General features: G+C 48.5%; 1 protein-coding gene across 4 annotated transcripts in view; it reads left to right on the top strand.

The window, feature by feature from the left end:
• Positions 1 to 27,892, top strand: part of BTBD9 (BTB domain containing 9) — a 411,793-nt gene that overhangs the window by 372,738 nt on the left and 11,163 nt on the right. Inside the window, exons 10-12 of one of the 4 annotated variants that reach the window (XM_032339815.1) lie at positions 20,707 to 20,785; positions 22,086 to 22,170; positions 25,756 to 27,059. In XM_032339815.1, the coding sequence (XP_032195706.1) occupies positions 20,707 to 20,785; positions 22,086 to 22,170; positions 25,756 to 25,838 (247 nt within the window). In that variant the 3' untranslated portion in view covers positions 25,839 to 27,059. Of the gene's footprint in view, positions 1 to 16,916; positions 17,206 to 20,706; positions 20,786 to 22,085; positions 22,171 to 22,876; positions 22,903 to 25,755; positions 27,060 to 27,892 lie in introns of those variants that run through there. The other 3 variants (XM_032339817.1, XM_032339814.1, XM_032339816.1) reach the window with 3 other exon arrangements.

Genomic DNA, 27,892 nt, shown 5'->3' with positions numbered 1-27,892 from the left:
GTATATTGTCAAACCGTGCAGAAAGGATAGCTTCAAATCCCAGTGAAAACGCTGATAGGGTTACACCCCTTTCTCAGAAGCAGTATATTTCAAGTCAAGCTACTTTGGGGAGGTAAGAAGCTTTTCTCACTGCCAAAGAAGCTTATTCAAAGAAAGCCAAGAGTAAACTCCCATTCAAAGGATCTTTCTCCTCAGCTTAGCACCGTGAGAACACAGCTTGCTCTTCAGTGGGGCTGGTAAAGGTAACCCAGAACCGCAGCGCTGAGGCCCATGGGGCCTGCCCTGACGGCATGTGCTCACGCGAGGGCACTGTCCTCACCACACGCACCACCCACCACCCACTCTGGGCTCACGCTCGCTCACCCCCACCTTTGCCTTCAGCAGTCCAGCCAGGCAAACCCTGCAGCTGAAGAAGTGGACTGCTTTTCCTTTACCACAATGTTAAACACATTCACTCCACATTGAGTGTTTTCACCACAGCCAGGTCAGCTCAGGAATCACCAATCTGATACACCATACTACCATATTAAATACCAGCGATCTACCATAATTAAGATAAATTTCCAAAGAGGGTCTGATTGTCACCCCTCTGAGGTGACAGGAGTGGCCAAATGGCTTCTGCAGTGTTTGAAATTCCTTGCCTGTATATTTTAGGTCACCATGTCTGTGGAGAAGTGGAACCAATGTCCATTGGTAGCTCATACGGCAAAGCCAGCCGACATTATCTGCTTTTTCATCTTCTAGTGACTGCTGAGTTCGTTTAACTGTAAGAACACACACCCTTTTCACAACCACCTGGCCTGCCTTGTCAGCTGTGTTGTTCCACAGTCAGGCCGCGTGGGAGATGCAGGACACTCTCCTAGACGGAAGGACAAAACTGGAGCCATTTCTTCAAGTCAGAGAATTAATCAGAAAGATGAATACTGAGAAGCTGGACTTGGATGCCTAATTTAGTAAGGAGAGACTATTTAGTTTAAAGAAGTACGTGATAAAGTCCTCACGCTCCTTCCAAAGGAACAGACTGAGCGGCACTGGAGTGTGCATTGCTTGCGCTAAACTAAACTAAACCCTCCATAAAGAGCTCGTCAGTCATCAGGAGCTGTTAGTATTAAGGAGCCTGGCGCACACTCTGGGCGGGCACTCACAAAACCCGTACGGGAGAGAGGGTTAGATAGAGAGGGTTAGAAAGTCACACACTCCATATATTGTTTGGAGTTTGGATTCTTTCTCCCATATCAGATAAAATGTCATGCATCGCTAGAAATTAAATTTCATATGTATAGAAATTAAATATCATATATAACTAATCATTCAATCTCTGTGCCCAAGAAATATACAATCTGTTTATCATTGGGATTGGAGACTAAAGAAAATTAAGACAACCAGTGTTTCCTTTGTGCGGTGGCCCTGTCATTGACTTCATGTGGTTCTCTTTCTAAGTTTTTGTCTGTGCCCCACGCACACTCAGCCTACAGGTTAAAACCCAGGCAGTCAGTGGTAGACATTCCAGATCAGGAAAGTCAGAACCTGGTCATGGGTTCAACCTCCTCCTGGGGTGGAAGAGAAAATTTGGCAACATCTCTGCAATAGAAAGGGGTAAAAGTCAGGATAAGTAACCCTAGGGGAAGTCTGGCAGGTCCAGGGGCTTGTTCTAGAAATAGCACAGCCTAGAAGCACTTTGGGTGTGTCGCAGCCTTGGATGTTGGGATTCAGAAGTAGACTGTTGGGCTGGAAGGGTTACAGAAGGACCTTAGGACTTAAGGGAATGAAGGGAATTCAGCAAGGTCAGGGTCAGGGCCTTATTTGGCCCATAGCCTGTTTTTATACAGCCTGTAAACTGAGAACAGTTTTTACATTTTTAAAGGATTATTTAAAAAAAATAATAAAGAAGAATATATGACAGGAGCTCTGTGGCCTAAAATACTTAGTGTCTGTCCATTTAGAGTAGAAGTTTGCTGACCCTGGGGGTAGGCTGGACTAAAGTACAGAATAAATGGTGGAACCAGGGTCTGACGTGGTTGTTGAATGATAGGGAATGAGGTGAGAGCGAGTTCCCAGGACCCAAGTACTTGAGAAGAGGATCAAGAGCAGGGCTCACCTTACTGCTGAGTAATTTCCTGCATCCCCCCTGGCTGGGGGTAGGATGGAGCTGGGCTCTGGGAGGGGCTGCAGGGAAGGGAGAGTCAGGTGTGTCCCGAGGCCGGCAGTAAATCCCTCAGGGGCACAGGGAGTCTGGCATAAGAGGGACTGCTGACCTTTATAGTGACAATTTACAGAGTACTCTCCCGGCACTACCTGCAGGATAGGCATCTTCTAAGCGTGACAGCAAAGACTCCAGAGATCCGGTGATTTACCCAAGGCCATAAAGCTAGTGAGTGGCAGAACCTGGGCCTAAACCTTGATATTGTGACTTCTGGCTGGTGGACTTCCTGTTCCAACACAACTCCTGTCCCTGAACAATGATCCTTGGCCAGAAGACCTCTTCACCTGACCAGGATACCTGTGGAGCGCTTGGAAAGCTGGATTTGAAACCTAACCTGCCCACAGCATCCCCTCCATATCAGACACCCATCCTCACTACCACTAAAATTGTCCTCTTAGGTCTTCCTGGTCCTCTTATTCTAGAACTGCCTATGATTTTTTCCAGCTTGCTGCCTTCTACTTGGTGTAACACAGCCTTGTCCTCTTTATTGCAAAATAGAACAGTGGCTCCAAAAATGGGAGTGCCAGTCCATCAGCATCACCTGGGAACTCATTAAGAAATGCAAATTCTCAGGCCCCATCCCAGATCTACTGAATCAGAAACTCAAGGGGTGGGAACTGGCGTTCTGGTTCCACACACCCTCCAGGGGCTGCTGTTGAATCTGAGACCCCTTGCAACAGTGCATCAGAATCACTCATGGACCATACCTCCTCCCTCCCTGTGGGAAGCCCTGTGCTAGAGCATGTCCATGTTCTCTCCAGAAGGTGGATGTCATGTTCTACACTGAAGCTGTTAGTGACGGCTGTCATACAGGTTATTGTATATTGGTTCTGTCCTGAGAACCAGTGAGAATTTCACTGCCACAGCAAATTCTTCAGATGCTATCACCAGCTGCTAAGCATCCCTGTGCTGGGGCGAGAAGTTGAGGAAGATGAGGCATGAGCCTGCTACCGCACATGCAGGAACCCAAACTTGGGAGTGTCAACATCCAAGGTATTCAGAGAAAATCTTTGTTTCCCAAATGCTGCATTTCTGTGGAATGCATTATAGGGCATCTAACTGGAGTCAGTCGCCATAAAAAGAAGGCCAAGACTAGAACTCTCAGAAGTGTTCTACCAGAGTGCTGGTCCCCCCATCTACTTGCTAACAGGACATTTTGACTTAAAGCTGGAAGTCACGATCATTCCCAGAAAGATTATAAAAGATGAAGAAAATAAAAATCGTAAAAATAAAGATAGATATCCCTGAGGTCCAGCCATTGTCCAGTCATGTGCTCTGAGTCCTCAAACCGCATGGTGTCGGAGTTCCATTCTTTTTTTTCTTTTTTAAAATTTTTTATTTTTTGTAAACATATATTTTTATCCCCAGGGGTACAGGTCTGTGAATCACCAGGTTTACACACTTCCCAGCACTTACCAAAGCACATACCCTCCCCAATGTCCATAATCCCACCCCCTTCTCCCAAACCCCCTCCCCCCAGCAACCCTCAGTTTGTTTTGTGAGATTAAGAGTCACTTATGGTTTGTCTCCCTCCCAATTCCAACTTGTTTCATTGATTCTTCTCCTACCCACTTAAGCCCCCATGTTGCATCACCACTTCCTCATATCAGGGAGACCATATGATAGTTGCCTTTCTCTGCTTGACTTATTTTGCTAAGCATGATACGCTCTAGTTCCATCCATGTTGTCGCAAATGGCAAGATTTCATTTCTTTTGATGGCTGCATAGTATTCCATTGTGTATATATACCACATCTTCTTGATCCATTCATCTGTTGATGGACATCTAGGTTCTTTCCATAGTTTGGCTATTGTGGACATTGCTGCTATAAACATTCGGATGCACATGCACCTTTGGATCACTACGTTTGTATCTTTAGGGTAAATACCCAGTAGTGCAATTGCTGGGTCATAGGGCAGTCGGAGTTCCATTCTTAATTTCATGTGGTTCCCTTTCATGATGTGTTGTCATATCCAGGAGAGATGGCTCCAAAAGAACACTTGCCATCTTTAGTCAGAGAATAGAGCAACGATCCTTCATAAGGAGGGAAGGGCAGAAATACTGATATCCTCCCCAGAGCTTTAAAACTGATGTTGAGAGCCCTCCTCCCTGGGGCATTTTGTAGGCTAGGGCTAGAATCATTCCTAGTGGCCGTGGTGTTAGGATTTTGTTGTTGTCGTGTTCATCTCCAGCGTAATGTCTCCTCGGTACCAAGTCCCAGGTCTAGAGTTGCGCTGACTTGATGGAAAAAAACAGCTGAATGTCAGAACAGCTGAAATTTCATCCATTTCTGCACCTTCCAGCCCACAGCCCTTCAGGACTGCCCAAGAGGACAACAGTGTGATCCCAAATGGGGCAGAACCATCACGGCATAGGGAGATGTGTAAAGCATCTCACAACTTTAGGAAAATCTACTTTATGCTTTCATACACTTGGTTGAACTTTTCAAAAATATTGACTAAACAACTTGCCAGCTGTGATTACCAACAGCTCTATTTGACAGTTGTTGACAGAAAGCCAGTGGGCACGTGCAACGTCATCTCGTGCTAACAAGGCCTTCATTAACGGCTGTTGAGATGAGTGTTCTCCTGGACCCAGAAGAGTGATTCCTGTCCCCTGGCGGTGTTCACTCGAGCATTGGTAAGCTGTTTGCTTAGTGAGCCCGGGGGCAGACATGAAGCCCGCCTGTACATCTCCATCACGCCCAGGGTGTTTTATGTTCCGATCTCCAGGAACACAAATAATATTCTTTCTCAGCTGCTCCAAAATACAGCTGATAGAAAATATCATGGAAAAGGTGAATTGCCAGACAGTAAGCCCTCATGACCGAGAGCTTATTCATAAAATGATGACAAATTTATTGCACACATTCACTGCTGACTTTCTGAGATTAATAGCTGATCTATCTGATCTTAAAGGCTGACAATGGAATCAGAAAGAGTTACTGGTCAGTTTTCTCACCCATCCCCTTCACCCAGCAGCCTTCCTCCCCAAGAAATAATACAGAAAAATAAGCTGATTTAGCTTTAGCAACAGTCTTACAGTATTTTACTGTAGGAGATTTCCATGTGCCAAGGATAACTTTTAACCTTGTTGAATGCAGTCTGACTTCTTGGCATCTTTCTTCAACTCTGCAGAGCCCTCGGGGCAGGGGACTAGCACAGTGAGTAACTAGGGGTAGATTGAAACACAACCTGAAAGGAAGCCATATTTTTGTGCATGTCTCATGGCTTCTTGTTTACTACGAAGTAGTAAAGAAGTCATTGTTTGATGTCTTAGCCTTGGGGCATGAATAAAATTCAAAGCAGGTGTTAAGAAATGCACTGCTTCACATCTTGGGTACCGGTGCACACACGCACACATACACCTGTGTACAGGCGAAGCCTAGGTTTACAAAACACGGGGAGGGAGTTTCCGAGGCTGCTGGCCTAAGGGGAATCTGGATTCATCACAGGGAACGAGATGCCTCCCATGCGTTTTGCTCTCATCATTTTGATCCGGACTTGACTCCTGCGGCGAATTAAAATGATCTGACCAGACCTCCTGGCCTGCCAGACCTCCAAGTGCTCTGTTTGCCCAGCTAAATCCCCCTACCCATCGTGGCATCTGAATTTTGTGTCACATATTATCTAAATGATCTAACCTAATTTATGTACTTAACACATGCCCTGGTGTCTGCTGTCCTGTTGGGTTGACCACCATGCTTTGTGAGCTCAGAGGGAGCGGCCTGCTGGCGGCCGGGCTGCAAGCACCGAGACAAGCAGAGCAGGGTCACCCAGGGGAGTTCTTGCTGGCCAGCACGTGGACACAAGCCCGGTGATGCCGTCAGACAGTGACTTAGAACCAGGAAAGCCAAGGGCCTGCCTGGAACAGAGCACGCACCCAGAAATTCATTGACCCCAATTTGCAGGTGGTGACTTTTTATCAAGAAAGTGTTTGAAAAGACAGAGAAATTGGGTTTTTGAAGTTCTACTTTTTTATTAACAGAAAATGTCCCAGAAGAAAGATTGTTACGCGCACCACGCTGCCTTACATCAGCTTTAATTGTGTTGAATGCGGCAATTTATGCAAATTCAAGAAGGGGCCTTTATGGGGCCTGCCAGAGACACTTGTCACCTTTTTATTGTAGAACTCCTATCAGAGATTCCTGTGTGTTCAGTGGCTCGAGGCTAATCTTGGGCAGCTCCATGTGAAGAGCAGTCGTTTTCATCACAAAGAAACATTTTTTCGTACTCTGGAGATTCTTAAAGCTCTCCCCAGTGCCCCCAATTTCTTACCTGTTCAGCTGCGAATATCAGGCCCTTAATGGCTGGAAAGGGAGAGTCTATTTTTAAGTTTTCACTGAATATCTCCCCCGTGTTAGTTGCTGAACGAATTTGGCATGTCATCAGATCTGGAATACCCGCAGGAGCTTAGTGTAATTTTTAGTTATGAAATTGGTCAGATTTGATTCAGAGAACGTCTGGCAGCCCTTCCGGAGGGCCACAGGCTTGCTTAGGTGTGTGTACTGTGGTGGGTTTCTGAGGTAGGGGCGGGGGTTATATTCTGCACGGGCATTTGGTGTGAATTTCCATAAAAGCCCTTTTTTAAAACCTGGAATTCAGGGCCATTTTGTCCTCATTGTGTTCTAAATCCTTTCAGTATTTAAGACACTAGGAAATGAAATTGCCAAATTCTTAGCATTTGAAAATTGGCTCCTGCCCAGGCGCGGTCCTCGCATTTCCAGCTCATGTCTCAGAGGGAGTGTGCTCCAGGGGGAGAGACAGGCGACAGGCATCGGAGAGTCACGCAGCACCAAGGAGGAGCAGCGTTCTCCTCGGAGGCAATGGCCTTTTCAGAGCAGGCCTGCTCTCCTTATAGGCTGAAAGGAGCCACTCGTGTCCCTAAATCAAGAATTCTGTGGCGCATTGTACTTGCCGAGGACAGGGAATCCTCTAGGGAGGAGCAAACTAAATGGTCCTGGCCCCCACCAGCCTCTAGAGCTGCCTGCCGGCGTGGCCGAGCTGCCCGCCCTTCCAGCCATCCAGTGGAGGCCTAGACCAGGGGGTGGCTGTGCTCCAGGCACATTTCAGCAGAGTCCCCCAGCACCTGAGCTGGGCACCAAGCAATCAAGTAGACTGAACAATATGGAGCCTGTCAGGGTATTTGGAGCCTGTACAGGGCTGTGAGGGAGAAGTGCATCCCTTTACGCCCACCGCAGGCTTGGCCTAAAGTAGTCCAGTCTGTTCTGGACAGGACCTTTACAGCACAGGAGACCTCAGACCCTGGCAGATCGTTCTCCTCAGCTGCCGTAACCGAGAGAGGTGAATGGCCCAGAGCCCAAGCCACAGATGGAGAGCCCGTCCCTCCTCCTCACCTCTGCGGGAGGACCACTCCCATCCTCCTCTGTAACACCGCCCAGCACAGGACCCCGCAGCCTCTCCGAGTCACCACGTCGATGTTTCTGGTTTCTCTAGAGGGCCAAGAGTTACTACTCAGTTGCCAGAATCAGCATGTTGCTGAGAGCCCTTCTGCACGTGGACCAGTAATGGGCCCAGTCACATCGGAAGGGTCACTGGGTGGACTCAGCACCGTGATAGCGAAGTGTTGGTCTAGACTGCTCTGCCGGGTTCCTGAAGTCTGGTCTGCGTCTTTACTTCCAGAGTGAGCTAGGAATTTTGGTCTCCCGAACAGGTGGCTGCAAGAGTCCTTATATGTGTTAACTACACAATCACTCCTCTTTTCAGCCTCTTCCTGCCTGTCCCTCACCAGTGCAGGGACTACTTGGTGGTATTTATTTTTCAAAGGGGAAAAACGGATTTTTGTCTCTGATGTGGACCTAGAGCCATACGAATACAGAATTTATCCGAAGAGGATGAATAACCGACCTTCAGCTAATGGCTAATCCTTCGATATCAAACAAGGTGAATTTCTTATACAAAATCTTATATTTATCAGAGCCTTTGAGAATTCCAAGGACATAGACAGAACCTGGAGTGCTTGTGAGTAAGGACTTCCCATCTCCATGGGAATTGGTTTGTTGAAGTTCTTGCAGGCTCTGGATCTCTCAACTTTGAGCAGGATTATCTCGGATAGTAGCTATTTCTGAACCCATCTCTTATTCCCTTGTGTGTAGAAATCTTAGTGGTGTGAACTTTGTAACATAAAATCTTCCTTACGTAAAATGCTCAGCTATATCTGGTTCATGAAGAAAAACTAACAAAGGTCCTGAAGAATCTGTTGTGTTACCCGTGGGGAGGGGAGGAGAGTTTGGGGGGCAAGGATTTAGATGGCAAGTGACCCAGCTGGTGTAGGGTGTAGGGACCCCAGACACTGCTGCAGTAGGCTTGAGACACACTTTCCCCTGGAGGAGCCTACATTTCCCTCTCCTACCTGTTGGGCTCTTGGAGGAGGCAGATAATGGGCAAGGGTAAAAGGTCGTTAATTATAAGATCCAAGTGTGACAGAAACCCTATTAGAAAGAACACATCTCTTCAAAAGACTTCCCAGACATTTAGAACTGTTTCAGCTGAGTTTAAATTTGCGAGGGAAACCATTAAACCTTGGAAGAAAGAAATGCCAGACCAAGAGGGTGCTCTGTAGACACTAATTTGATTGACCAGGCCTCCCCTGTTGCTATACCACACAAAAGCTCTTGCCCAGATGCATGTGTGTGTGTGCACACACACACATACCCCAACACCCACCACCAGTTGTGTACAAACATAAATACAGAGGCAGGAAGAAACATGAATTTTCTCTTTTTTTTTTCTGCATAATACTCAAATTCATTGGGTTTCTAGCACAGCTGCTGCAAGAGAGAAAAGCACTTGGCCCCAGAGTCTGTTTATGTGTTTGAGCCGAGAAAGCGATTTTTGTTGCAAGGAGCTCTAAGTGAGACAGACAGAGTCAGAGAATGAGAGAGAGAGAGATAATTATCTAAATTATGTTCGTGCTATTATCGAAGACGAATATAGTTAAAATGTAATTAAATATGACGGGCTAGCAGGATGTAAGCCAAGCTTTGGAATGCTAATCATCAATTACTGCATCCCCTTAGGGGAATCAAGGAGTGCTCGGTGGCAGGGGGTGGATGGCACCAGAGTGGGAGCGGGGGACTTGGGGATGGGGAGCTGAGTGAGGATTCAGGGTATTAAAGCTGCCCTCTCCCCTCTGCTCCCGCACAGACTCATCTGAACGCTCTAGAATGTCCCCAGGAACGAACTTTCCTGTGGCTGCCACAGGGTTGGAAGCTTTCAGCTCAGCTCTTATGAGGAGCTGGTGGGAGGGTCCTGACCTTTCCTTTGAGAGGAAACTCCTCTAAAGGGGAAAATTATGCTATGAGCAGGAAGGTAGAACCAAGACCAGCTCATGTTAAAGCAGCAAATGCAAGTGCGTGCACCAGCACCTGCGGGGAAAGCAGAACATGCCCACATAGGTCCAGAAATCTGAGGCAGGAGGAACCTGGGGGACTGTTGACCTGAAATGTAATTAGGACTGTAGATGACACATGACCTCTGTCCCAGCACCCCCACCCCACCACCCCAAGCCAGGGGAAGGGCTTGCCACGCCACGCCCCCCCCCCCCCCCCGCCCCCGTCCGCTGTACACTGAAATCCCTTGTGGAGTTTAAATGGGACTCATGCAAGACCCACCCCCCAGAGATTCTGAGTTTAATTGGCCTGGGGCGTGGCCTGGGAGTGGAAATGTTTAGAAGCTCCACAGAATAATCTTCTACCAACTGTAGCCAAGGGGAGGGCAAGCAAATTACTTTTTTTTTTAAAGATTTTATTTCTAAGTAATCTCTGTACCCAAGCTGGGGCTCCAACTCAAACCCCAAGATTAGGAGTTGCAAGCTCCACCAATTTGAGCCAGCCAGGCACCCGAGATTTTTGTTGTTTGTTGTTAAAGAAACATAATTGGTGTATCCTATTCTATTTTTTCTGTATTTTCTATATTTTTATATATGTTAATCTATATTATATGTTATTTATATATTAATATATATTTTATAGATATATCCCATAATTATATATTTTCTATATTTGTGTGACCTATTCTAGGTTCCCAAAGAATTTTGAGGTGGTATGATTCCTGTGCAGGAGTTCCTTTGTTCCATTTAGCACTGCCTAAGGCTGGGAAAGAAACCTGGCCGCCTTCTTGAGTCAGGAGGGTGGTGTGAGCAAGCAAAGCAGGCCAGGGTAGGCTCCAGGGAGATGCAGACCACCAGAAGCTTGAGGGCCTGGGTCTCTCTCATTCACCTCAGCTGTAGACAGTGTTGTCTTTATAGAAAAGGACCCAAGGATCCCAGATCTTCAAGTTTTTAAGAGAAACCTGTTTTTCTTTTCATGTGAAATCTCCTGATTTTTTAAGTGGGATCTAACTCAAATTTTTAAAATTACTCAGTAAACTAGCAAAAATATGTCTTCTGAGCCTCCCCTGTGTGACCTTTGATCTCAGGAAGCGTTTGGCTGAGCAGCATGTGACTAAATGGTCACTACTCCCAGGGGCTCCTCACAGTCTGTTTTCCAGCCACCTCAGTAGGACCCACAGTCAGGTCCCGCTAACTTGGCAGTGTTTTTCCTCAGCCTGGCATGCAGAGGGCTGTGCGTAAATAGTTGTTGGACGGAGAGAGAGGATAAACGGAGCGAGCCCAGAATTTCCCTTAAATTGGGGCAGCGAGACAGCTACAAAATCCAGTTAAGTGTCCTGCAAGACAAAGAACTTCCTCCCAGTGTGCCAGATTCGACCTGCCCCCTCCCTGGGCCTTTCCTTAAGCACGGGGTCAGAGATCTGGGGACCAGGGAGCTCTTGGGAAGGACTTAGGATCTGGGCTGACCCCGCCTCTCTGCTGTGTAGGACACTCTGTCCCTGGGACAAGGAAGGTGGGCCCAGGGTGTGCCAGGTTGGGAGCAGCTGGGGAAGGACATTTAGGGCCCCATTTAGGGCCTACTACAACTCTGGAATTCCCGCCTGACCCAGTGCCCTGGGCAATGCCCCGGCCCACACAGCCCACCAGGGGCTAAGTGTTAAGATGAAACAGGTGACGGTGGGATCCTTGGCCCGGCACAGCTGCGAGGCAGACAGAACAGCGCTCTTGGAGGGACAGTGGGTGGGCCGTTGTGGGGTCACGCTCATAAAGTATTGTCAAAGGGATCTTCAGGCCAGTCTGGAGGCTCACTCCAGGCCTCCAGTACCTGTCATGTCTCCGCGCCACACAGCTGCGAGAGGGTGCCGCTGTCACCACAGGAGTGCGGTTGATAGAGGACGGCCTTTAACGTTCCCATCCTCTGCAAGAATCTTTTCCAAAGGCTCCTGTCCCCTGCCTCCCAGCCCTGCTCCCCAAGGCTGTAATAAATCTGCTCCCCCAACATAGCCTTTCCATTCCTCGTCACCAGAGGCCTATCTCCTCCTCGGCTCTGCTTTTATTTTTCACATTCTGAATTTTTCAGTTGTCATCAAAGTTATACATGAACATTGTTTTAAAAGCCAAGTACAGGGGCACCTGGGTGGCTCAGTGGGTTAAGCCTCTGCCTTCGGCTCAGGTCATGATCTCAGGGTCTTGGGATGGAGTCCCGCATCGGGTTCTCTGCTCAGCAGGGAGCCTGCTTCCTCCTCTCTCTCTCTGCCTGCCTCTCTGCCTGCTTGTGATCTCTGTCAAATAAATAAATAAAATCGTTAAAAAAAAGAAAAAAAAAAGCCAAGTAGAACCACAGGGGTCATTAACAAAAAGCAGGACTCCCTAGTTCTTTCTTCCCTCCCCCAAGGCCCACTCCCCAGAGGCAACTGCTTCCCTTCCTTCTCTTTAACAATTTTGTAGTATTTGCAAGTTAGAATGTTTGGAGGAAATACGTTTAATATGGTTTAAAAATTTAAAACTAGGGCACCTGGGTGGCTCAGTGGGTTAAAGCCTCTGCCTTCGGCTCAGGTCTTGATCCCAGCGTCCTGGGATCGAGCCCCACATCGGGCTCTCTGCTCACCAGGGAGCCTGCTTCCTCCTCTCTCTTCACTGTCTACTTGTGATCTCTGTCTGTCAAAAAAAATTTAAAAACTAAGGACAGGCAAATGACTCTCACCTACCATCTCTTCCTCCGGAGATTAGTTTATACCGTGAAATGAGTATGTGGATTCTCCCCATTTTCTTAACACTGATTTCTCTATACTGGGAGATCTCTAGAACTTCTCTGTCCCTCTCCCTAGCTCTCTCCAGCTGCATAGTCCTTGCTCATAGGGCTCGAGATGGATCATAATTTACTTAACCAGTTCCTTAGGTTGTCCGGCTTCTCTTGGTCTTCACAGGGTGCTTGTCCCTGCAGTGAGCGTGTCAGGAGCTCCCCTGATGTGAGAGGAATTGCTAGCTCTAGGCTCCGGGTGTGTACACTTAAATTATTGGCAGTTGGCTAGTCAGTTTACACTTCTTCCAGCCGTGTGTGAAAGTCCGTGTCTCCCCGCTGTCCAACATAACACATGATCAGACTTTTAGGTTTTAAGGCAAACGTTCCTGCCTTATAGACCTTTCTTTTGGCCAGTGCCTTCAGATTTCTAAATGATAGCTTATTACGTTGTCTTTTAGTCCTGTTAGGGAAAATTATCTCCTCCCTCCTTTGAAAGATAAGGATTTAGCTTGGTGACCCTTCCCCCTCTGGTGAGTGTACGTCTCTCCCCACCCTCCAGTTCAAGCACAGTTTTTATCATTTATTATTAGCATTAGCATAACTGTGTAACTGTTGTTCAGAGCTAAGCCTGTAGTTTGCTAAGATCACCATTCCTTTTAGTATCATTTTTTTTCCCTGGAGTTAAACATTACTTACTTTTCCATATATATCATTCATTAATTTTCCATACACATATCACCTATTTTTGTCAGACCCACAGAAATCCCCTCAGGCTGGTCTAAGACCTCTGGTAAATCCTTTGTTTTCCCCCTTGGAGCCTTGCCTTCTCTCCAGAGCAGGGTTGGTTGTCCTGGGCTTCACCTGGCTCCCGTCCTCCATCTCCCTGCCCCCCCTCCTGGAAATGCCCCTCACATCTCTTCCTGTCAGATGCTCCCTTTTCTGGGTCCCGTAACTTTCTTTGCAGTAGTTTATTCCTTTGTTATTGGTGGAGCATATTTTCTGGAAGTTTCTAGTGAATGCACTGAAGGTAAATTTCTTCAGATCTGTGCCTAAATTGAAGTTTCTTTATTCTGTCCAATACCGACTGGGCTGGGAATAGTTGTCTGGCTGGGACCAACTTTTCCCTCAGCATTTAGAAGGGAGGGCTCTATTATCTCCTAACTCCCAGGATTACTCTTGAAAAATCTCAAGCAGTTTTGGTTCCCTCGTCTTTATGTTGACTTGCTTTTGCCCCATCCAGGAACTTTTAGATCTTCTAAAGTTTCTCAATAATATGTTTTGTTTTCTTACTTACCATAGTGGCCACTCAGTGGCCTCTATAACTTAGAAACTTATGTCCTTCATATCTGAGAAAGTGTCTTTTTACTTTGACAGTTTTATAGCTCATATCTTCTCTGCTCTTTTTTCCTGGGACATCTACTAATTGGGTAGTGGATGTCTTAGTTCAGGCCTCTCATTTTCTTATCCTTTTTCTTGTATTTTCTACCTTTGCCATCTTGTTTGATGTTCTACAAAATTTCCTCAACTTATGCTTCTGTTGTGTTGAATTATTGATTTCAATTCATAGTTTTAATTGACAAGAGCAATTTCTTATTCTGAGTATCCCTTTTTCATATCATTTTATTCTTATTTCAAGGGTATAATAATTCTTTCATCTTTTTGACAGTAGTATAAGGGGTTTTTTTTTCCCTCAGGTTTTATTCTTTCTGCTGAATTATAACTCCACCCTCTGAATTATTTTTCTTTTCTATTTGCTTTTGGTCTCTATTTTTTATGTCTGGGTCCTTGGTGCCCCTTGACTGGCTGTTCACCTTCAAATGTTAGGCACTGAGAAAGAGCTGGTTGGAAGCTTTGTGTAGGAGGGTGGGTTTATGGATTTCCTTCAGGGTTTCAGACTGGGATTTGGGCATTTAACTGGGAGACCTCTGCCTATTCATTAAGACCCAGCACACTAGCTGCCTTCGGTTTCTTCTCCTGGAACATTCTTCTAGATCGGCATGGCCATTTCCTCCATTGATGTCGATTTTAGCTCAGTTGAGGGAGAACCTCCTGAAATGTGGTCTCTGGAAGCAGTGTGCCTGTCTCAATCTACTTACACTGCCATATTTGTCTACTTAGCCCTATATTTTTTGTTCCTCTCTCCCACTAGAATGTAAGCTTCTTGAGGGCAGAGCCTAAAACAGGGCCCACTCCATAGTAAGCACTGGATAAATATTTATGGAACCCAGACTGGAGGGACAAAGAGCAAGAAGGTGGATCAGTATCTCTAGGTCTTTCCTGGTGGGCTGGTCAGAGTCCTCAGAGGGATCCTCCAGTCTTCTGCCTGGGGTTTAAGCCTGGATCACAGTGTCTGAAAGCCAAAGGAGGGCTAGGAACTGGAAATCTCACCATGCGTGATACTCACTTCTGTGTAATTCTATGCTCTCAGCCCCAACATGCTCCCACCCTCTGCTGTGCCTGGTGCCCCCAGAGTAGACCCTCTCTGTTCAAGGATTCCCAAGTGAAATCCCTGTCTCCTGTTGAGACAGGAGAGGGCTTATTCCCAATGTGTTGGAAGAAAGAGAGGGGATATGTAGGGGGTTCATCTACTCTTTTCACCTGTTTTCAACCAGTCCTCATAGTTCAGCCCCGTACACCCCGACCTTCAAAGGTGACTGGTGACTGAAGACTATGAGCCTTTCGAGGGTCACGTAGTGTGAATCTGCTTGGGGTGTGTGTCTGTGTGTGTATTAGAACACATATATTTGATATGAAGCATATATTAGATTTCCTTTTAGTGGAGGGAGCAAAGATTTAACCCATGTGTTCAGTTTGCCCCCATGTAACTGCCAGTCTGGCTTTGGCCATCCCCCCAGTGTTCACCAGGTTTGCTCCAGAAGAATTCTGACACTGGCATTCTCTGTATAGCATCAGCAGCCGAGTCCCATGATTTTCCAGAACCAAAAAGGTTAAGGCACTATTGGTGCAGGATCTACAGGATCCCCAGAGAAGGCAGGATGAGGCTTAGGATGGAAAGCCAATCTCAGCCGAGCCCCGCTGCCTGCTTTCCTTCGGGACCCCTTGTCACCAGAGCCACTCTACATAAGCCCTGCAGAGGGGTGGCTGCACCCCTCCCCCAGCCAGCAGGTCCCCTGTCCTCTGCTCACTTCTGCAGAGATGCATTGCTCCTGAGCTGGCGGTGCCACCTGGCAAATCCACGTGTCCATCGGGGGGCCCCTAACTTCCACATGGGCGGTTTGGTTAATTCCACCCCTGCCAAATTCTTTCTCACATAAACATAGACACCGTTTTAATGCCTTTCTTCTCCCTCTTTTTTAATTTATGTCAAGAACTGTTTAAAATGCAGGAAAGAATAAGATGTGTTCTAACATTCACTCACATACTCATCCCCAGAATTGACTGTAGTTAATATTTTCCACGTACGCTTCGTCTTTTTTATTTTAATCAAAGAAATAAAACATTCCAGTTAATGTTGAAGCCTCCTTTGTTCTCCATCAGCAAACCCATTCCTCACCCTCTCCTCAGAGACAACCACTGTCATGAGTTCAGCACATCTTCCAGAATATTGAAACACATTTTGTGAGCATGCGTGTTTTCATGAGTAATGTGTGGCTGTGTGTGTGTGTGTGTGTGTGTGTGTGTGTTGTGTGGTTCCACATTGTACATGTCGTCCCCTAATTTGCTTTTTTAATACAACCTGTGTTTTCCATCTCTCTAAGCTGCCGGTGTGGAGAGAGGGAACAGCTGCTGAGCCTCTTCTCCACTTTGGCCTACGTGTGACTGTAAAGACAGAACCATAGCCGGTGTGCAGGTTACCCCACGGCAAGCACGGTTTGCTCATTGAATCCCCACAACCACTTCAACCCCCTTGCACACAGGAACCTGAGGCTGCAGGGGCTGGCGTGCCAGGGGTCGGCTTGTGATCCGCTCGCGTGCGCCACTCCTGCCCGGTTTCATGATGCCAGCATGGAAGTGAGGTGGTGTAAAACCCTGGGACCCAGGCTGGGTGCCCCAACCTCTCCATTGGAAAGTCCCCCCTGTGCTCTTAGGTGCAAAGAACACCAACAGTCACGAAATCTTGACACTGGGCGGCACTGGAATGTGGGCAGATAGTTTCTCTTTCTGCCTCAGTGTCTCGCCTCAGAAATGGGATTCCAACAGGCTGCCCAGCTACCTGACAGATTGCTGGGAACCTAGCCTGATAGATCATGATTGGGAAGCACTTTGTAAGCCCCACAGTGGTGTGCAGATGGAAGACACTGTTAGGAAGGCTCCCTGCCCACTTTTTCACTCCTTAACAGACCACCTACCCTATTCCAGGCACAAGCCCCCGGTTTTCTGCGCATGGCGGTACTTAATCCTCATTCCTGCAGCAGCCCCTTTAGAGACACTGTTCCTAAGTAAGCTCTTGTTTTCCTGCCTTGTTTAATTACCACTTTGGCAACGACATCGTTTCCTTTTTTTTTAAACTTTATATATATATACATATATATATATATATATGTATATATATATAAAGTGTGTGTGTGTGTGTGTGTGTGCAGTGTTTCAGCCTCATTATGGGTTAAATTGAGTTTTATGAGTGTCAACCCAATCAAAATTTAGAACTTTTTTCTCCAGAAAAATTGCTTCCAAGCTTCAACCAACCAGTCACAGGGAAGCTTTGGAACACAACCAAGGTACTGTTGACACTGTTCTGTACTCAGATCGTGGAAGCATAGCTGTTCTCCCCAGAGGGACTGTGAGCCTTGAAGGGCAAGCACTATGTCCTACACGGATTCCCCATAACACCAGCGTGCCAGGCTCAGGAGTATGTTGAATAAATGCTTGCTTAATTCCTCCAAAGCCCAGCTCCCTTGTCTGTCTCTAAGAGATGGGTGCTGATGGGAGTGTCTTGGGCACCCCTGGGAACCCCTGCTGGAGTCAGTAAGTCACATACTAGCAAACTTGCCTCACATATGAGGCCCGGGAAGCAGTATGTCTTATCCAGATTCATTTGGCTGAATGGTACTTGTAATAACAATACCATCAGTGTTTCTTTAGCACTTAGCACCTTGTTTTTGGATGTTTTTTCTATATTTGTTCATGTATCTAATTGTCGCCAAAAGAAAGTTAGATATTTTTATTATCTTCATTGTACAGATGAGGAGACTGAAGCCCAGAGAGGTTAAACAGCTTGCCTAAGGTCACAGAGCTGGGAAAGGGGCAAAGTGGAGATTCTAACCCAGAGCCTGTGGTGTCAACCAATGTGCCAAACCACCTCGAGTTCATGATCTGTATTAAAGCCTTGAGCAGTAGGCAAGAGAGGTGCTTTTTTTTTTTTTTTTTTTTTTTAAAGATTTTATTTATTTGTTAGAGAGAGAGATACAGAGCGCAAGCACAGGCAGACAGAGTGGCAGGCTAGAGGCAGAGGGAGAAGCAGGCTCCCTGCCGAGCAAGGAGCCCGATGTGGGTCTCCATCCCAGAATGCTGGGATCATGACCTGAGCCGAAGGCAGCTGCCTAACCAACTGAGCCACCCAGGCGTCCCAAGAGAGGTGCTTTTTAAAAACGCTTACATGTACATCTACCAAACGCAGACCACACAGAAAGATACAAAAGTCTAGTAGACGGCTCTAGAATTCTTTCATCCCAAGCTAAAGTCTTGATCAATATCTTGGCAAACATGCCTTAGATAACCCTCTCTGAACACATCTGTGGATAGATATGTATTTGCAATCTCCCGCACATGGGACCTCCCTCGAGCTGCTCTTTGGTGAGCAGCATTGAACAGAAGAGACTGGAGCTCAGGAGAGGTGAGCCCAGCCTCCAGGGCCAGCCTTGGGACTTCAGTCCAGGATGGGGCTTTCTCTTTTGTCCCAAATGCTCAAAGCAGAGGCCACACGCATTGTTGCCGCCCGTTGCTCCTGTTCCTTCCTCCCATCGTCCAGTCTTGGCTGTGAGCCAGGTAGGTGCGTACCCTGAGGCTTCTTCGTCTTCCTAGGCCTGTTACCTACCAAGGAAGAGACTCAGGGTACTTGGCAAGGAGGGATACAGTTCTCAGGAAAACTCAATAAAAATACCAGTGGAGCCTTGCAGGGACTGAACAGTGGTAGTGGTTTCCTGGCGCCCCGAGATCTTCGAGTCACACAGGGATTGCATATGTGGCCCCAACGTGGACTTCCAGTGCCACCTTACCACTTCCCCACTGAGCAGCACTTAAAATTGTTTGGAAGAAGTTGAGGGCAAATGGGATCTGATATTTGGGGAGGGAGAGACGCCCATTACCTCATCCTAACCACCGTCCCTTCCTACTGATATTTTGTTTTAGGGTTGGTATCCGGTTTTGCTGAAAATGAAATCATCTTTCAACTCTCAGGCTGTGTTAGTGAAAATGAACTCTAATGTGATTAGATATTAATGCCGTGTAATGGAGGATCGGTATTAAATTGAGGCCTTCTGATCCTATTACTCCACAAACGCTCCCTCCTGCTCAGGCTGCTGCCCTGCCAGCCCCCTTCCCCGGGCCCAGGCGAGGGGCTGAGGTGCTCGATCCCCAACCCCGCAGCCGGAGCCTGGCTCTGCCTAAGGCCACTCCCGGCCAGACCTCTCTTCCTTCATTGCCTTGGGTTCCCTGCCGTGGTGTGGGGGCCTCAGGGGCTGGACCTCAGGAGGCGTAATTTGGATCTGCCTGCGCTCTCAGAGCCAGGAGCATGTTGTTGAGGATCACGAGCTTCCAAGTGCCGAGTTCTACCTCCACATCCAGAAGCAGTTGAAGATTTTCTGGACAGGCATGCAGCTAGAAATCTTAAGAACACAGTCTTTACCTCTTCTGCGCCCAGCCCCTCTGCACCCCAGTCCTTTTTGTGAAGCTGACTTGAACATGATAGTTGTCGTCAGTAGCGGCTGTCACTTGTCCTGGCTCTGCCTCCCTTTCCTGGAGGGCTGGTCTGAGACCAGGCTGTGGCCCAGCCCTGGTGTGTGCCATCACTTCCCATAGGAGTTGGGATGGGTGTCTGCTGCCCCACACAGCGGGGACCCCTCACTTCCTTTGACCTGCCAGAGGAAGGATGCCCGTCTGTTAGCCACACAGCTTGGCTCAGAAGTGACAGGCCCGTGGGAGCGCAGGCCCAGGGCTGAAGCACCACAGGGCCACCCTTGTAGGCCTGGCCCCACCCACAGGCTGCATCCCACCCTGCAGATGCCCCAAGGGAGCTGTGTGGGCCCGGGAGCAAGACAATCCCCCACCGAGAAAACTGGCCAAGAGTGCAGGCTCTGGGGCTGGTCAGATGGCATCACCTTCATGTATGAATAATAGCATTTTTACAGAGAGAGTGATTTTTCTTGTGCTGTTTCCAGAAAACTGCTTTCAGAGGCACAGACTTTGCACACAGGACGGTAATGACTTTTTAATGACCTTAAGGGGCCTGGGTGTCCAGGCAGCAGTGAATCAATCTCAGTGGGAGGCTCATCATGAGAGAGAAGATGGAACACCTGAAACCAAAGGGGGAAAAAACAAACCGCAAATACATATATTTTCTTTGGTAGCGGTACTTGGTAATTAGACAATTACAGGAAACAGCTTCCCAGCAGCTGGCATTTCCACTGTGTGAGCGGAGGAGGGATGGCAACAACTGTGAACTCCTCACATTTATTACAGAAAATATTATTGGAGTTTACAGTCGTGGGTGCCGTGCTCTCCTCCAGCGCATTCTGATGAGCTGTGAGCATTAAACCAAGAGCAGAGCTCCTCCTCTCCGGGGCTCTTGAGGGCCTGCTTGCTGGGCTTTAAATGAGCTGGGTTTTGAGCCCACCCAGAGTCTGGCTGGTGCTGACAGTAAGCCCTGGGTCGGGGGCGAGGGGTGGTGGGGGGGTACATTTGGAAGCAGGAAAGAGGAGGTGGGGAGGCCTGTGGAGAAACAGCCTCTTCTTCCCCAGGTGCCATCATCTGCATGGGGCAGTGTTTGGACAGAAGAGCCTTGGGTTTCACCTGGCACTGAGTGACCCCTACTCCTCCCAGAAGCCCCCACACCTCTTAGAGGCGTGCCCCCTCACCCCTGAGGTGGTCGCATTTCACAGATGAGGAAATGTATTGGATGAACCCCACTGAGCTTGATCACTCTTCTCTTTGGCCACACTCGTGTCTCAGTGTGGACTTGGACTGTACTCTGTGCCTGTTGATGGCGAGCTTTGTTAGAATCCCAGTTGCCTTCACAGAAGGTAGGAATGCTCTGAGTGGGGATGCTAGGTACTGACTGCCTCTCTCAGACACACATCAGGTGGCACCTCGTTCCATTCCCCCAACTGTCCTATGTCGCAGGCCTCCTGAGGATGGCGGGCAGGAGCCCTCAGCATCTAACCCCTCCACGGGCAGTGTTGGCTAGGTTAACAGTACCGTCTAACCAGGCACACGGTTGTGCTTCCTCTCACAGGTCCTGGCAGTCTGTAACTTTTGAGAGACAGCCCGCCTCCTTCATCCGAATCGTGGGAACACACAACACAGCAAATGAGGTAAGGGTCTCCGTTATGAGCGACGCTGTGCTGTTTCCTGACATACAGGTAAATGCTACATCCCGAGCTAAGTAGAACTGTTTGTTCTCCCCGCTAATGGGCTATTGTTCAGAGAGTCTGGTACACAAGAAAGTCCTGCTCTTGCACAGTGGGGATATCATTATCATTTCTAGATGGCTCTTCACTAGGAAATGAAAGCCAACTCCTGTGGCTTTGCTTACTCCCACCAGCCTCCTTGTGGAATCGGCCACCACAGAGACCTTGAGAGGTCACATGCCCTGTCCGCAGAGTCATCCGTTTTCCCAGACGACAGCCATTCCAGAGGTCCCTTGGCTCTCTGAACATGGTGTTTAAGGAACCTCAGCCCCACAGGGGCCACCATGGCAGACAGTTGCTGGTTTTCTGTCTGTTCTGTCCTATGCCAGGCTGCACAGAAATGCTTATGAATGGGCCTGTTCTTCCCCTGGCAGCCAGGCCCAGATTGTTCCAGGGGACCACGCCATTTGTAGGTGTTCCTTCACTTTGGGATTTCATGAGGGAAGAGTGGCTGTTTTTTTCTCCCGTTTTGAGCACCCATAATCAGGACAGCAGTCAGGTTAAAGGCCTGAGCCTCAAACATTGCCATGCTGTTTTCTCTGGACTGTAAATACCCCAGAGAAATGCACTGGGTTCCTCTGGATCAGAAAACAGAGGACAGGGGCTGCCTGGGTGGCTCAGTCAAGAAAGCGTCTGACTCTTGAGTTCGGCTCTGGTCAGGATGTCAGGGTCGTGGGATTGAGCCCCATGTCAGGCTCTACACTGGGTGTAGAGCCTGCTTGAGTTTCTCTCTCTCCCTCTCCCTCAGCCCGTCTCCCTGCTTACACTTGCACGTGCTCTCTCTCTAGTAAGTAAATAAATAAAATTTTTTTAAAATATAAAAAATAACTGGAGAAAAAAGAAAGGAGAAGACAGTGCCCGTGGTGAATAGAGAAACCAGGACACCTGAGTGTGAGGGAGGCTGCCATGACTGATTATACCGGGACAGCCAGTGTAAACCAGGATTGAACCAGGCGCACCTGGACCGCCCTCCCCTCCACAGTGTGGCTTCCCGGTGTGCTCACGGAGGCACCTGGGCATTCACACACACCGTTTAAGGTGAGGCCAGTGTCAGTCAACACAGTAAGGAACTACTTACCTTTTCTGTTCTTTGAGTGGGTGTTGAGTGAGCACTGGTGGCTGGATGGTGGTGTCTAGTGTATGGCCACACTGTTGACTTCATCTGCTGATCATGCCCTTGCTTTTTATGCTCGTGCGTGTTTAGTGTGAACCTCTGAAGGACTGCTGGTTAAAGACTGGAATCATAAGGAACCATAAGACTGAAATGGGAAATGAGAGGCAACAAAATGGTAACCGCTCTGCAGCTTCCCCTTAAGCTGCTCTTTCTCAGATCTGTCCGGGGCTGGCTTCCTGGGCGTGTGACCAGACTAGTTGCGTGGAGCTCCACACCCAGAAAAGGGCTCTGTGCTTCGGGTTTAATGCTCACCAGTACCATCTCGAGTGCTTCACAATTTGACCTATCACTGTGTTCTTGTAAGGGCAGCTGCATGGGACGATGGAGCATTCACCTAGGGCTAGGAGCCTCAGTTCGAACACAGGCCCCTCTGGCCGTCCCAGGACAGGTTCTCAGCCACCCACCCTCCACTCCCCCGTGGGGACCTAGCACATTTGCAGGGAGGGTCCACATCTAGTATGAATTTCACCTGCATCACAGGATAGGGCCCCGGGCGCCTGTGAGGGTCTGCCCTGGCTTCAGGAGTTCCCCTGGCCGAGGGATTGCAACAGGAAGTAACAAAGGAAAAGCCTGTGTCAGGTTGGGAGAGAAACTGTGGGAGGAAAGAAAAAGCTTTTTTTCCTGCTTTTTGAATAAGAGGCTCTACATTTTCATTTTATGCTGAGCCCTGCATATTACATAGCTGGCCCGGTTGGTGCATTGTGTTTGTCAAATCAGAATTCTCCAGAGCACGTCAAGGTGTTTCTGGTACTTAAGAACGCATTTTAAAGAGTGAAAATATTGTGATAATTTATATTTATTTTGCCTTTTTATTCATTTAGAACAAAAATGATAGATGCCTACAATGTGTTTCTTACAGAGAAGAGCTGATAAACAGAAGCCTGAAACTTTCTCTCTTACCTCTTCATTTCATAAATCTGAAAATTAAAAAAGTAAACAAATTGAGATTTTTCTTAAAGCACAAAATTAAAGAACTCTATACATCAGGTCATAAAAAGCACCGTTTTCTTTGATGAAACAATAAAAGTATATTTGAATCTGTATTTTAATATATATTTGAGCCCCAAACCAAGTATCATCATATTTTAAAATATTTTTTTTCTTTTTTAACAGTTGTAATTCCCATCTAGTTAACATAAAGTTTTATGTTAGTTTTAGGGGCACAATATAGTGATTCAGCAATTCCATACGTTACTCAGCATATTTTTAAATTTTTGCCTAGAAATCCCAATTTTTCTTACCACTTAAACTTACATTAAGTTATGTGTTTATTATGTACCAAATCAGAAAACAATTGCTTTCCATAATACTAAATCAACGTAAAATTGAATATTTTTCATTTGCAGTCCCTTATTTCTTATGTAATACATCCAAAAAACCCAATCAGTTCTGTCTTTAATTCCTCTGTGGGATTCTGCAGTTAGGTATTCCAGCAGATGGAATTCTAGGTCAGAGAAGGCTAAGGAGTGAGTGGGGTGAGTCTGATGAGTGTCTCCCAGAGTTTAGCCCCAACCCTATTCCCTCAGTGACCTTATAAAGAACAGTTTCCCATTACAGACCCTGAAGTTAGAGTACAAGATCGTCTCTCGCCAGATGAGCTTCCTGAACTGTCTGTGTGGGGAGATCCAACCCAACTGACCAGCCCGTTTGAATGGGTTGACTAGTAGGTTGCTAATTAATCGGTGCCCTGTTGCATTTGGCTCACGATCCTCAGTGTGGTATTGCCAACTGGGGAACCTCTTAAGTCATAAAATAAATAATGAGCGGGATCAAAAGGCAGGACCCACATACTGTCTTTCTCAGAGCACATAAGAAGGCACAAAAGTGCTGAGTCTCCCTGGGAATCAAGAATACAGCGGACTCTCAAAGACAGCATTCTTTTCTCCAGTGTGCCACTTTCTGGGGCATTGTTTTGGACACAGCATCATCTGTCTTAGAGAACAGTGGGAATGTGTATACATCAGTGTGGTGACGTTCAGACGTGAGAGAGACCAGGCTGCACTAAGGGAAGAGGAGTGACTGAGGTTGGTCCAGCAGGACTTCTGGGGAAGGCAGCCCCAGGGGAGAGCTCAGATGGCCCAGACAGCCAGGGAAAGGAGGCTGGGGGCACAGTCAGGAAATGGAAATGGCCGGGGGTCCGGACAAGCCCCATCCCTAGTCCCATAGAAGCCAGAACCCCGCCGTCAATCAGAATATTAGAGTCAAGGTGCTGCTTTCTCACGGGTGAGGGTGGTAGAGGGAGAGGCGGGGGTTTCCTTAGCCTGTCACTGCTTGTTTGCCAGGTAATGTCCATGGCCTCCCTTTAGTCAGAGCCAGGACCTTTAGAGACTGAGTGTTACCAGAGGCTTTTGGAAATTTCAAGAAGTGCAGCTGGGACTGGTTTTTAGCATGTGTGGATAATGGAAAGAGAAATGTGGGTGAATACCTTTGCCCCACTGCCCCACAGAAGATTATTTTATGCAGCTGCTGCCCCTTCCAGAGAGGAAGTCAGGCAGGGGATGACAGGGGGAGCGTCGCTCAGAGGTGCCTGTGACTTGAGGAGCATTCCAGGGGGTGGTGGTTGGGCCCTTTTGGCAGAGCGTGGGAAGTGCCAACGCAGTGTGTCCCTGGGACGGGGGCTTCCGGCTGCTGTGGGGCTGGAAACCACCCCGACATCCACATCCCTCCGGCTGCTGGACTAGCAGAACCCCCCTCCCCCCAGGCTAAACCAGCCTGGGATTCCTTGCCCAGTGTAGACGTGTGTGTCCTGCCCCTGCGGCCAGGCCTTCCTGTGTGCCAGGCCCACCTGCGGTCAGCCACGTGCTGGTCTCCAGGCCTCCCTGCCATGGGGCTCTTGGGTGACAGCAGCGTCAGCCACTGTGGAGCTTCAGATTTCTTGATCACCTGTTTTGGCACGCTTCTGATTTCCTGCAGCATTTCATCCCTGTCCTCTGGGAAGTGTCTGTCTGCTGCCGGCATCTGTCTCTCATCTTCCTTTGTGAGCGCCACAGCGAGGAATTCATTTAATTTTTTAGCTACATCTACAACTCCTGTCCATAAATTTCCCTAATGCTTACCTCACAGCCTCCTCCACTTCCTTCAGTGACCTCCTGCCCTTGTGTACTTGGCATCACCCTTGCCATTTATCTTCGCTCCCGAGAACATTTTCCTTTCGCTCCCCACAGCGTGTGCTTTGTCATCCTCCGCTCTGCAGTCTCCCCCGTGCCGGGCGCGCCTCTCGCACGGCTCGGGCTCCTCTCCTTTACCCTCGGACGCCTCTCTTGCGTGTCTTCTGCGTGCTCGCAGGGTCTCCTTTGTCCCCCTGTCACGCTTAGCACTAGATGGCAGACACGTGTCTTTCAGCACAGCCGCCCTCTCGTCCTGCTCCCCTTGGTTGCTTCCAATTGTCCGACTGTCCCCGGGGCCGGCAGCCAGCAAGGTCCTCCTTGGCTGCTTCCTCGGGCACGTTGTGCTGGTCCCGGTGCCTGGCCGGCGATGGCGTGCTCATGCCAGTGCGGTGGCCCACCGCAGCTCTGAGTGCCCTGGAGGCAGACGGTGCTCCTCTCTCCAAGCCTCTCTTGTCTGACAAAGGGTAGAACCGGGGCCCATGGACAGCACCCCACGCGTCTTGGCCAACCCGAAGCTGCCACTCTGGTGACTGCAGTCAAGCCGTGCTGGCTGGGATGCGCACCCCGAACAGGCCCCTTTGTTTTCATTCCAGTAATGATCGTAGCAGAGCCTCACACCGCCATCCCCGGAGATCAGATGGGTCCAAACAGGATCCGTCCAGGGAGGGACCTCTGAAAAGCAATCCGTGGATTAAAGGAACAGAAGTTACACCTGTTTTGGGTTTTTTGTTTGTTTGTTTGTTTGTTTTTTTAATGGCTTTCCTGGATGCATGGGTTTGAGAGCAAGATCTGGAATGAATTTTCAGTACACAGAGCTCAGGGACACAGACAGCCCCTGGGGGGAACAAAAGGACTATGGGGAAAACGAGCTATCTGCAATCTAGAAGGACTGTGGTCCCGTTCTCAAGAACCGGGGACAGTGGAACGTGAGAGCCTCTGCCAAGTCAGTAAGCGAAGCTGCGGAGGGAATGGCTGGGCTGCCTGTCGGTCGCTCTCAGGGTTCCTTTCTACTTACCAGGTGTGTATAGCTAAGGACAGAGGCTGTATCGTATTAACTGTGTGTCCAGGCACCTTGCGTGGGCCCTGTGCGCATTTGCTTGGAGAGCCTGTCAGCTGAGGGAGCGAAGGAACCATTCGGTCTATCCGTCCATCCCTCCCTCGTGCATCCTCAGCCACCAAGGGCAAAGACTTAGTGCTCCCGCTTTTCCCCATCAAGAGCCTGTGTCACTCCAGAGGTAGACATCCTGCAGCCAGCCTGAAGAGCTGCTGAAATCAGACACTTTTGTAAGTGGAAGGGCAAATATGCCACATGCCTCCGCAGGTCCCATTTGAAGACCTTCGTAGTAACGATTGCTCTATTTACTGAGCAGTTACTGTGCTCAGTACTGAAGCTAATTACACTGTCCACTCGGCAGATGTGAAGGAGAATCTACTCTCATCCACTTTTTAAGGATGACGGACAGCCCTTCGCCTCTAGCACTGCGGGAGTATAAACTGCGGTCATTGCCGGAGAGAGGAGTCTGGTAAGATCTAAGGTCGGACATGTGCGTGCCTACCCTAAGACGAAGCATCTGACGCCCGTGGGTATTCTCTAAAGAAGCTCTCACACGTGCTCCGGGTACAAGAGTGAAGACACTCCTAGCAGCACTGTTCCTACGAGACCCAAGCAGGACACCTCCTAGTCATCTGTCCGGGGAGAATGGAAAAGCCAAGCATCACTGGGCCGTCATCCACGCTGTCATCCAATCACAGCATGTCGAAGCAAAGAAGCCAGGCACAGAAGAGTACAGAGAGTAGGATTATATTCATATAATGTCAAAAACAGGCGAAAGTAAGCTGTCATATACAAGGATGTGGACACGGGTGGTGAAACTTTTCTTTAAAAAAAAAAAAAAAAGGCGAAGGAATAATTATTATTAAAACCAGAACTGTGGTTTCCTTGGGGTGGGGAGGCTGGGGTCCGGAAGGGCTGTCCTCTTGGAGGGACAGAGGGACCCCGGCAGTGTTCCTGGGTTGTTGCCCCCAGTGGAGTCTACGTGGCGTTCACCCTGCAATTACTCAGCAAGCTGTGCATTTACATTTCATGCATTCTTTAGGGCGTGGTTTCCCCAGTAAAAATGTCCTAAGCAAAAAGGAAAATTTGATGAGGAAGCTAGAGCTGAGCAATGTTAAGTATTTTGCCCAAGGTCACCCTGCTGGCGAGTGCCAGTCAGGATTTGAATCCTGGCAGTTGGTCTCTGAAAATCCAGACTGCACTGTCTCCCAAAAGGACACACTCAGTAATAGTAGAGCCCTAGAAATGAGCCCAGCTCTGCCCAGCACAGTCAGATGTGGTAAGCACCTGACTCCTGTGGGCACACTGAAGGCACCAGCCCTCTCCAGATCTAGGAGAAAAACGAAGGCAGGGCCCGGCTTAGAGCTGGTGGCCGTCAGCCAGGTGAAGAGCAAGCCGTCCAAACTAGAGCCCAACAGCCCAGCGGATGCAGACCAATGCAGGGCCCGGGCCTGAGGAGGAGGCTTCCTCATCTATAAAATGGACCACAGGAGCCTGGCCCTTGGGACTAGAGAGACATGGACGAGATGGGGGGCGGTGGCAGGCTCCTCTGCTCTCGTGCAGGGGACGTGCGGTGCGAGGGTGGCCACCGGAGGGTCTGCACAAGCCTGCAGCAGCAGGACCGAGAGTCTGCAAGTGGCTGCTTGAGCTGCCCTCCAGGACCACTCCGCGCAGAG

Source organism: Mustela erminea, chromosome 4, assembly GCF_009829155.1.
Source record: "Mustela erminea isolate mMusErm1 chromosome 4, mMusErm1.Pri, whole genome shotgun sequence".
Lineage (NCBI taxonomy): Eukaryota > Metazoa > Chordata > Mammalia > Carnivora > Mustelidae > Mustela > Mustela erminea.
The sequence above is the reverse complement of the archived record's forward strand: the minus strand, read 5'-3'. Positions and strand labels throughout refer to the sequence as shown.